This window comes from Vitis vinifera, chromosome 10 (assembly GCF_030704535.1).
Source record: "Vitis vinifera cultivar Pinot Noir 40024 chromosome 10, ASM3070453v1".
NCBI classification, from domain to species: domain Eukaryota; kingdom Viridiplantae; phylum Streptophyta; class Magnoliopsida; order Vitales; family Vitaceae; genus Vitis; species Vitis vinifera.
In genome coordinates, this window is record NC_081814.1 from 6298923 (window position 1) to 6310332 (window position 11410).

The 11410-nt window shown below is 33.5% G+C and overlaps 1 protein-coding gene across 5 annotated transcripts; it reads left to right on the top strand.

The window, feature by feature from the left end:
• The first annotated feature begins 3586 nt into the window (after positions 1-3586).
• LOC104878423 (serine/threonine/tyrosine-protein kinase HT1) lies at positions 3587-9407 on the top strand. 5 transcript variants are annotated; one of them, XR_009466701.1, is made up of 6 exons: positions 3587-3829; positions 4018-4111; positions 4217-5144; positions 5467-5922; positions 6839-7166; positions 9173-9407. XR_009466701.1 is itself a non-coding variant. In XM_059740022.1 (5 exons), exons 3-5 carry the CDS (start codon positions 4404-4406, stop codon positions 7109-7111), a joined length of 1470 nt encoding a protein of 489 aa, XP_059596005.1. In that variant the 5' UTR covers positions 3587-3829; positions 4018-4111; positions 4217-4403; the 3' UTR covers positions 7112-9407. The 5 variants fall into 5 exon arrangements, 2 of the variants coding, with proteins under 2 accessions (XP_059596005.1, XP_059596004.1); XR_009466702.1 differs by having other exon boundaries at positions 4253-5144; XR_009466700.1 differs by having other exon boundaries at positions 4018-5144.
• Positions 9408-11410: the final 2003 nt, after the last annotated feature.

The following is an 11410-nucleotide window of genomic DNA, read 5'->3' on the forward strand; positions in this document are numbered from 1 at the left end:
GGAATCTATAGTAATTTTATGTCTAATTGCTCCACATATAATTCTTTGAACCACATTTTGTTAAACGAATTAGTGCTAGTTCGAATTGATCTGGTCAGAAATCTATAGAATGAATATATCTATTTTTCAAATGATCTATATTGTCAAATATACTCATTTCAAATTTCATTCCAATAAAGTGATCCACAACTATTAATATTTCTTATAATAACAAAAATATAAGTTAATTCGAAAATTATCTACTCATCATACAAATTATGCAGGTCGATATGAATTTGATTCAAATTTAATCATATTTAACCTAAATCCATTAAATATGTCTGATTCAACTCGTTTTAGTGATTAACACTGAACTTCCTCACCCTAAACAAAGCCATTAAAAATAGCAAATTGTGGTGTCAAGTGAATAATACCACACGTTAAGCCAATTAAAGGGGAAGAATATATGACGAATAGGTAATTAAAAAGCCCTCGACCACAGGATACTCGACTCCGTTTTCAACTTCTTTTCTAAAGGTTAAACACCCCATTGGTTGGATATGGTAATCAAATTTTTTGGATCATTGTTAGATTTAGTAGGCCTGCAGGCCTCAAAAAGCTATTGGTCTAGTCATGATCGGTTGGTCACGTGGCTTTTTGGGGAATCCTAGACTTTGAGTACTAAAGCCCACACACAACCAACCAAACAAGAACACATCACTTTGGCTATAAGTATGTTGGCTACATGCTAAAGCACTTGACATGTAAGCCATACACCCACAAACAAGTATACGGCTTAAGACAGCTGACACAAACCATATATAGTTGATTTCATACGTCGGGTCTAAGTTTGGATCAAGCCTGGTCGTGTAAGCACATTTGATCTCGTCCATGAATTTCCTATCCAGAAACTTTTAGCTTTTTCGATTATTTTATTGACAAACTTACTATTTAAAAAAAAGAAAAAAAAAAAAAAGAATCGTATAACGTATTCTGTAATGATAATTTCTAAATAGTTTTAAAACTATCATAAACTGTTTTTTTATTGGATCGGCTTCGATCAACCCATTTAGACACCCAAATCCAATTCCAACACCTTTGAATTGATACCAATTTTCTTTTTTTGTTTTCTTTTGAATATTTGAATGGACTGCATCAGTGGCATGTCCTTCACGTGAAAAGCTTTCTCACCATGTCATGGGAAAAATGCATCTCTCATTCCAAATTAAAATTCAACTCAATTAATGATGTCCACCCCACTCCTGGCTTTCTTGTTTGATTTCTCCTTCCCTTTCACTGGAGAGGAGAAGAAAATTGCTGTTAGCTTTATTGAATACTATAAACATGTTGGTATTGGTAACTTTATAGTTTTGTTTGCTTTCGGAAGTGGGGAAGATGTGGACGAGACAGGTCTTCTGCCCACCCTCGGTCTGTACTTCTTGTCTCCATGGCCAAATTGAAGTTATTTTTCTGGAGTTGGAACAGCCAGCCTGGTTTTGGAATTTTGGGTCAAATTAGAAAGACACGGTTTGTATGGGAATTAAAAATTATATTTTAAAGAAATTTTTAAAATTTGGAAAAATGTTTGGTTAGAGATTGTTGGTCAATGGATATTTTAAGAGCCAGCCAAACTCCTGGCTTTGCCATTAGTAGGAGTTGGAAATTGGAGGCATTGGTGGCTGTCTGAATTGAAGGGCGCTTTATGGGACACTTTATGATTGAATGGGTCTAATGCAACATCTTTTGACTATTATTTATTCAATTTAATTGCTCTGTTTGGTTGTCGGGTATTTTAATATATTAATATTTAAACAACAATTTTCCACATTTTGCCATCTTTATATTTATTTATAAAAAAATGTGTTTGTGTTTTTGTTCAATAGAAAAAAAGTAAAATATATATATATATATATATATATATATATATTTAGTTATAAGTAATATATTGATATTTGTTAATATAATTAAATTAAATTTATTGATGATAAGCTCACTTGACACGTTGATTAATATCAATAAATTATTTTTAATTGAAATTAAGAGTCTATTTCATCACTGTTTTTTAAAATGATTTTTTATTCTGTAAAATAAAAACCTATAAAAATATATTTGACAATAAAAAATTATTTTTTATTTTATATTTTATATTCTTAAGAACAAAAAAATAAGGTGTTTGTAAAAAATATCTTTTAATTATTTCATTTGTTTTTCACTTGTTTTATGAGGGTTATTTTAAAAAATAATTATACAAATATGTATAATGATTAAAAATAAAATACTATATATAAAAATTATTTAAAAATACTAAAAATAAATTAAAAATATTTTAGATTTTCAAACAGATTTTTATCATTAAATAACAATTTCAAAAATTATTTTTTAAAACTATTTTAAAAAACAATTATCGATTGTACCATTTTCACTTTTAAATTCCAACTTTTAATTTAAAATCTCGTACCTAACCTAAAATGTGAGGGGTGTATGGCACATGAGTTTTTTGCTAGAACATTATACTAATAATTTTTGGGGGCTTATAATTTTTTTCTCAAATGTCGAGGGGCAAACCATGAAAGGCCTGAAAATCTCTTGGGAGTGAATTTTTTTTATTAAAAAAATTATAAAATAATTTTCATATTAAAATTTCATTCATGAAAATGTATGTGATTCTTGGATTCTTTAGGTGTCGTTTCACCATGAAATTTTATTTTATTTTATTATAAGTAAGGAAAATATAAAAAAATATTTATCTATTTTTGACATAAATATTATTTTTTATTTTAAGTATTTATATGTAGGTTTTAAAAAAAAAAGAGTTATTTTTATAAGAAAATAATGATGATATTTTTGTCCAAATTATACCAAAAAAATGATGAAAGATTAAATTTTAAAAATTGGGTTTTGAGGCCTTTAATCAAATAACCCAAATACAAACGTGGGTAACAGGTTGAGTTGGTCAAAATGTTTGACCGATCATGATAAGGTATGGAGGACAGTAGTAGAGAATAACCACCCCAAATAACGGGGACGGGCAGCCCAAAAATACGAAGCCGTGAGTAAGCGGAGAAGTGGGAGGCAGAACGTGGCGGGATGATCCCAGCATCAAGAAAAGGGAGGTAAGAAAAAAAGACCAGAAAAAGAGAAAAGTTCGGTTTTTTCCATTCGAGTCCAACTGCCTTACCATAGGAGGGTCTGCCCGAAAAGCCTAGAAGAAGCCAGAAGGGAAAGTTATTTTTTTTAATGGAAAAAAATATTTTTTTATGGTGTATTAGGACCTAAAAATAAATATGGATTTTAATAGGTGTTTAAAAAAAATTAAAATTTTATAGTAATTTTTTTTTAATAATATCTCTTCCAATATCTTGTACCACGTTTAATTGCAGTTATAGACAATGTCATGAACAACCTAATACTTGAATGATACGATGGGAATACCGAATACGGCATCAAATACGCTTTACTGCGCCTTGTCGTAAAGAAAAGAGAGGAGAAGGCACACACGTACGCGTGCGGGCCGTACGAGTCACCGTGGGGTGGGTGGTCCGTACATCATTCGTTGAGAGGGACGGTTGGATTCTCCTTTTTAAAATCAAAATAAAAATCATTCTTTCTCTCTCTTTCTATACCGTCTTTTCTGACTTTGGGGAGGTGGGCACCACCACCACCACCTCACCCTCGAGACTTCACCAAAAAAATCGGGTCCATTAAGTCTACGGTCACCGGTTTCCTCCGTATTCCATACGTATAATCTTCGGATTTTCTCCTGTACTCTTTTGGAATTTAGGATCATCACAGGGTTTCTCCTCAGGATCCTCATTTGTTTTCATGGAATAATCATCATTCGACGTTATCGGTAAGGTTTTTCCTTCTTCTTTTTTTTTTTTTTCTTTTTTTAATTTTGTTTGTGATGGTTTTGACACAATGATTGGGTTTCTTCTGTGTCTAATGGGGTATATAATCATGGGTGTTTCTTTATTTTCACTGTAATTGGTATTCTCTCTTTTTTAAATTGTGATTTGTTTATTTGGGGTCTGTTTCCAGGCTTTTACGGAAGGTGGTATTTGACTTTGAAGCCATAAAGAGTTTGTTGTTCTGATGGAGGTGGATGGGTCTATGTATTTGGTGGATTGATGAGGTAGCGGCTTGATACAGCTCTTTTGTTGGTGGCTTTTTGTGATTTTGAATGGATTTTTTATTTTAATGGAGGCGGAAAATTGATTTGTGTGTGTCTGATTTCTAGTGGTTTTTTTGTGAACGGGTTTTGATGGGTTTGAAGGAAATTCCTGTTTGGAGCTTTGCAACATTAGGATCGTTTGAGAAAGAGAATTCTGATCTGAAGGGCTGTTTCTGTGCTGAGGAGGAAGGAGAAGAATAAGGAGGTTTGAAGTTGTAAAGCCTTTTAGGGTTTTCAGGGCGCTTCTGGGGCAATGGAAGACGCTAATTCTTGGATTCGAAGAACAAAGTTTTCTCATACTATTTTTCATAGGTTGGATTCGACAAGGTTGGCCTCCTTCCCTTTAACCATTAGCCCGGAAAGAAATTCGGGTTTGAAATCGAGGCCGCAGAGAGGTTCTCTAAATCTTAAATCGGAACCTAGTGATCCACAGGGTAGGAGAAATGCTTTTACAAACAAGCAGAGGTCTTTGTCGCCCCTCCCCGAATCCAAACTTTCTGATGAGTTTAAGGAAGCTCGGTCTGATCGGAAGAGGTTCTCCACTCCAGTTCCTCGAAGAAAGGAACACGAAAAAGGAATTATGGGCAAATTGTTTTCCAAAGATTCACAAGACCCCAAGGCAAGCAATTCAAATAAACAGTCCAATACTAGCCCTCTTAGGCACTTGACTTCTACCAAAAATCATGATAAAGCAAAGTTCAGGAAGGAGCCATCTTGGATAAAGTATTTCGATCATGGAGGGGGGAGGGTTACAGCTGTGGAAGCTGCAGATGAATGGATGGCTGATCTCTCTAAGTTGTATCTGGGGCTTAGGTTTTCTCATGGGGCCCATAGTCGATTATACCATGGGGTTTATGAGGAACAACCTGTTGCAGTGAAAGTTATCATGGTGCCAGATGAAGAGGAGAATGGGGCCTTGGCTTCTAAGTTAGAGAAGCAATTCAATGGGGAAGTCTCTTGTCTTTCTCGTCTCCACCATCAAAATGTCATAAAGGTAATCGAACTCTTCTATTTCATTCCTTTATATTATGTGGTCATAACTGGTGAATCAATTAATCTTTTTTCTTAATTAACGGATGAAATCATGATACTTCTGATTCAGCTCTGTTTCATGTGTATTCCTGGATGCTATCACTCTGTATTATGGTGCTTCTTGTTGAAATCCGGTTTATTCAGTAACAGTCTAACCCATTGTAATTTTAACTGTTGGATACCAATCTTGAATCACAGTCACATATTCTATTGTGAATAAGGATGCAACTGCTGCCTCTGTGAATTCCTTCTTACTGTACTCACATTTGGATCCAATTATGCAGTTTGTAGCAGCATGGAGAAGGCCACCTGTTTTTGTTGTCATCACGGAGTATCTTTCAGAGGGTTCATTGAGGGCATATTTGCACAAGCTTGAACATAAGTCTCTTCCCTTGGAGAAACTAATCACCATTGCCCTGGATATTGCTCGAGGAATGGAATACATCCATTCACAAGGCATCATTCATCGGGATCTCAAACCTGAGAATGTCCTTGTTACTAAAGACTTCCACATGAAAATTGCAGATTTTGGGATAGCTTGTGAAGAAGCATATTGTGATTCTCTGGCTGATGATCCAGGGACTTATCGATGGATGGCTCCTGAAATGATCAAACATAAGTCATATGGACGGAAGGTTGATGTGTACAGTTTCGGACTTATCTTATGGGAAATGGTGGCTGGAACTATCCCTTATGAGGATATGGCACCCATCCAAGCTGCTTTTGCTGTAGTGAATAAGGTATTGTCGTGAATTCCATGCTTCTTGCCTAGATATTTTATATAGATATCCAACGGTGCATAGCTGACCCTTTCTGTTTCTGTTCTTTGGCTCTACTTAGCACATGCATATTGTGTTGTAAAAATTAATAGTAGTTGTTGAAGTTGTCATTTTAGCTTCAAGTTTATTTTGTACTACTCCTCCCAACTAATCCGAGGCTGGCCCCTTTACCCTTCTTTGCTTTGCCTTCTAGAAGCGGTTGCTATTGCTACTTGCAAGTCTTTATGAATGAACAACATGAAGTCAAATCACAAATTAATTATGTTGAAGTACTAGGTATACCAAAAGACTTGTGACATGCAACAAGGTGACCACTAGGCATGGTAACTGCACCAAATAAATATCTTGATGAGTTTGGCATGTAAGATTTTTTTTGTTTTTCTTTACCTTTTTTGTTGTTGACTTCATGATGCTGGTGTTATTTTCTCTATGCTATCTCTTGTTGCTATTAATTTTATAAAATTCTCTAGACTATTTTTAATTAGAGTTGATATTAGATTTGTGATGATGAAATAATTTCACCATATTTTCTACAGTAATTGTTGGCATCCATATGCTTAGTAACTAGATTCAATTACAAAAAGGAATCAAACAGGTCATCTCTAAAAGAGAGTTGTCACCACTTTTTCAAATTTATGGATGATTGTATGCAACTAGTTGGATTCACTTCAACGGACAAGTAAAAACAAAATAGAATTAGTTGGAATCTTAAGAGAAGTGCAGCATCTTAGGTTGTATTTCTTTTTTCTTTTTCTTTTTTTAATTCTTATTCTTTTTTGGTTCTGTTCATTTTCTTTATTTATTATTTTCCTTTTTTCCTTTCTGTCATGGAGCTTAATGGCATTTGAATTTTATTTTTATTTTTTACATTTTCCAGAACTTAAGACCCGTGATTCCAGTTGACTGTCCCCCTGCCATGCGAGCTCTGATTGAGCAATGTTGGTCCTTGCATCCAGATAAGAGACCTGAGTTTTGGCAGGTTGTGAAGGTATTAGAGCAATTTAAGTCTTCACTTGCTCTTGATGGAACCCTGAACCTGGTACGATATGCAACTTGTCAAGATCATAAGAAAGGCCTTCTTCATTGGATACAAAAGCTGGGTCCCGTGCATCATAATACTTCATCCATGCCTAAACCTAAATTCACATGAATCTTCTGTATGGCCTGGCTTTTGTAGTTTCCCAGGCTACAATGTAATTAAAAAGGTTCGTCTTTTAAGCCTCTTTTACTTGTATTCCTCTGTTTCATATTCATGCCAGCGTGAATGAATTGATTGGTAAAGTATGCATTGAGATCAAATTCACTGCATTTACAGTTTACATACACAACACATGATCTCTAAGCTGGGGTGTCTTGAACAGTATAAAATAGTTGGTTGTCTTGAACCTTATAAAATCATTGGTGAAAATAATTTTCATTTTTCTAAATTGATTCATTTTTTTAATCTTCTTTACCTTTCCAAATCTTTGGATTTCCAACATAGTACCCCACTGTTTTAAGTTGTCATGCCCTACCATCCTATAAGCACCTTTAGTGATACAACTGCACTATTTTGTTGGAATTTTTGCAGGGGTGATTGTTACTTGTTGGTGTAACATTTTATTGTTACCATTTACTATCTGTAACCGTATTTGTTAACTATAGTAATGAACAACCGCTGTGTGTTGGATTTCCCATGGAAAGTAAATTTTATTAATCTTGTTTTGATTAGTGAGTAGCATTTGAAATGAGTTTGCCTTTTCCTTTTTCTAGAGTAAGATAATCCAAGGCTTAGTGTGTATAGGCTAGAGCAATTTCAATAAATGGCTAAGTATGGTTTCATCTCTACATGATCTCCAACCTCCTCTTTTGGGAATTGTCCTTCTAAACCCTCCTCCTCCCTCTTGTTGTAGAGAACAGTTCGCGGTTGTTACTCAGTTTTAATCTCTCTTAAAAGACACTGTTATGTTTTCCATTTGGGTTTGCCTGGACTTCCTAGTGATGCTCATACATCTTTATTCTCAAGATACCAGCCTTACCAAACTACTTGGAATTAGTAGATTCGTTTCTGACGTTTTGATTTCCAAAGTGTGTGCCACCTCATCATTTCAATGAAAGTTTTATCCATGTTATGTTTGGGATGTTATTAATCCACTTTACACTTCCTACCAGATTTTAGTTGTATCCATGTTATTATTTGAAGTCTAGTGCACTATAGAACCATTTCCTCTTTCTTCTGCTCTTAAAACCTCTTTTAACTTTCTTTAGATGCCATTCATTTTCCATAGTTCCATGTTTTGCCATTCATGGATTATCACTCTTTACATTTCACTGCTATTTTCTTTCTATTCTTTTGTTATACTCGGTTGCATGGATTTATGGATAGAAGAATTGACAAAAGAAAAAAAGGGAGAGAAGGAAAAGAGGAAAGAGATGCTCTTACTAATGCCCACATTCTGTTGATGGGTCAGCCTCTTAGTCTTTTTTACATTAAAGAAGGGGCAGGTGGGATCATCATCTGATCATGGAGAGAGAGAGAGAGAGAGAGAGAGATAGGATAGGATAGGATATCATGGTGTATGCTCCATGCATCTCCAGAAAAAAGAATCAGGAAAGAAAAAGGCATAAGGCTGTGCAAGATGTCACACTCCTATCCCATCATCATTAATTAGGCTTTCTCGAATGTAGGGGGTCAAGCCTCATTTTTTGGGTAATTTGTTTAAAAACATAACCTCACAAGGAGTAAAACGCAAGGAAAAAACTGTTTAAATATTGATTTCAACTAGGGGAAATTTAAATTTTGTGAATCTTAAAGCCCATTTGTTGCCTTTGCAGATACCCAAAAGAACAAAGATCCCTACTGGAAAGCTCCATGGTTGGTGGGCCAATTAGTTGAAATAAATCCTGTCTAGAAATGCTTAGAAATTTGACTAATGAAAGGCCCACACACCCCTCCTCATTAGTGGGTTCCTTGTATTTCACCCTCTTTGTTTTTTTGGATTAAAAGTAACTGAAGAAATGAAAACATTGAAAAGAACCAAGAAGATTCACGGCTTCCACTTTGGGTAAGCTAGTAAAATAGGAATCTAAAAACAGTAACCAGAAAACCAATTAAGAAAACAGCCTGATATCTGGGGCTGTACGAATCTTAATCATATTTTCTTTGGTTCCTGTCCCTTTATATGCTTCAATAACAAAATATCTCACCCTTTCATGAATTGCTCATAACTAGGTGGAGTTCTCATGCACAAGTTAACCACACTGTGGAGACTTACCCAATCATGACTGGATCAAGCTCTTCCTGCCTTTCATCCAACAGACAACTGGAGACAAGCCCACCCCTGAATCAAGAATCAAGGATTCAATATACATCATGTGATTCAAAACTCATACATTATATATCAATACAAATGTAGAACATATATCATGTGATTTAACGCTCATGTATTATTATGTATGTTTGCTTAGTCCATTTTGCCCCCTTAAAAAAATTATAAATCTTAATACAAATTGAAAAATAAGATAATGAATTTTTTATTATCCATATTCCTATACTCCATGATAGGATTAGGAGAAAAGTAATTTCATAAATTTTAAATAAAAATAGCAAAAAATAAATAAAATGAATATTTTATAAAATTTATTAAATAATTTTTTTATTGTAGTTTCTCATGTTTAAATATTTTGGACTTTAATGGCAGTCAATTTACATTGACATGATCATGTTATAGATAATTCTTCCATAAACGTTTTATCTCTCAACTAATTATATTAACTATTTGAAAAAATTATTAAATTTATAAAAATTATTGAAAATTTTCCAATTATTTTGAAATTTTCTTTAAAATTTTATAAACATTTTAATAAATTTGTTTTTTTTACTTAAGTTTTCATGTTTTGTTCTTTAAAAATTTTCTAATTATTATTGACGCTTGTTTTCACATCAGTGTCATTTTGTTCTTTAAAAAAAAGGGGGAGACGGAAAATCTTCCTATCTATAATTATAAGTTTTTAGCAGTCGCCCCTCACGTCAATCTGTCTGGCAAGGATATGAATTTTAGGGCGGCAAATTTCTTTCAAAATTGGCTGTGATTTGACATCATTTTCAGGCTATAATTGTGTGCTTGGGTCCACTGACTAGGTCTTGGGTCACACCAGTGCATTGATGATGGACCTCACATTTGGATGGGGTTGGATGGACATGGTCCATGCCCATCTCACTCTCAAAATAATGGTGTGTTTGATTGCGAGTGAAGGGTGACACTTCCAGGCCTTTCATTGGACGCTGTGGCCGGTGGGCAAACCCACCATCCTCCGCTTCACTGCCCTGTTTTTGGTTTATTCATTTAGTTGCGGGTTGTATTCGGATTGGTTGAGTGGATTGAGCGGATTGAATTTGATTGATGGGATTGATTAGTTTGCATGATTAAAACACCATTGATGGTGGTTTTTTAAAATTTTTATATATTTTTATACTAAAATTTAAATAATAAGTAAAACATAATTTTAAAATAATAATAAGAAGTGAAAGTAAATTTATATATTTCTAAAAAATTGAAAAAATATATAATAGGATTATAATTTGATATTTCTTTTAAAATCTAAAAAATAAATAAATATCATTACAAAAGATAATAGAAATTATAAATATTATAAAAATATTAAATCGAATTTGGGTTAAAATTAAATTATTTAAACCGAATCCAATCCAAATAGAGTAAAACTTAACCAAAGTATTGAAACTTCTTGTCCAAACCTATCCAAATTTTAGGTTATATTCAGGTTAAGTCAAACCAATTCAATTCAAATTAAGTTCTGATTGAGAAAACTCAATCCTAGTTTAACTCGAGTATTAAAAATACTTGTTCAAATTGATCCAAATTGCATCTTTACTAGTTCGGATAAAATTTGAATTATTCAAATCTTAATTTGAGTATAATCCAAATTGAGTTTTAATTGAGAAAACTTAACTCAAATTTAACCCAAATATTGAAACTCTTTGTCTAAACCCATTCAAGTTTTAGATTATATTCAATTGACTCAAACCAACCCATCCAAATATATATAAAAAAGTAAGATTATACATATATTTTATTAAAAAAATTTTACATTTAATAAAATTATTTAAATACTTAGAATTTATTTTTCTTAATATAAAATAACAAAATCGTTTTTAAAAATTAAAAGAGTCAGCATCCTCTACTGTGAGGAAAAGATAAGACAAAATCTTCTTAAAGATAAATGACATGTGAAAAATTAGGATATGAAGGGTTAAGAGTACTCTTACAAAAAAACCACACATGGAAATCCTCTTCACCATTTTTTTCCATCTTGCTGTACTTCCACGTGGTTTGCAGCCAAACCCATTCACACTCACAAGCCTTACCAACATGGAAGGAAAGGAATCAACAAATGATGTGGGGCTCAACCCCGCACTATCGCTTTCTACCCCCTTTTTCTTTTCTCCAAC

Coding starts and splice junctions, on each gene's coding strand:
- LOC104878423 (XM_059740022.1), top strand. CDS start 4,404: ATGGAAGACGCTAATTCTTGGATTCGAAGAACAAAGTTTTCTCATACT. Junction 5,145..5,466: donor ACCATCAAAATGTCATAAAG/GTAATCGAACTC, acceptor CCAATTATGCAG/TTTGTAGCAGCATGGAGAAG. Junction 5,923..6,838: donor CTTTTGCTGTAGTGAATAAG/GTATTGTCGTGA, acceptor TACATTTTCCAG/AACTTAAGACCCGTGATTCC.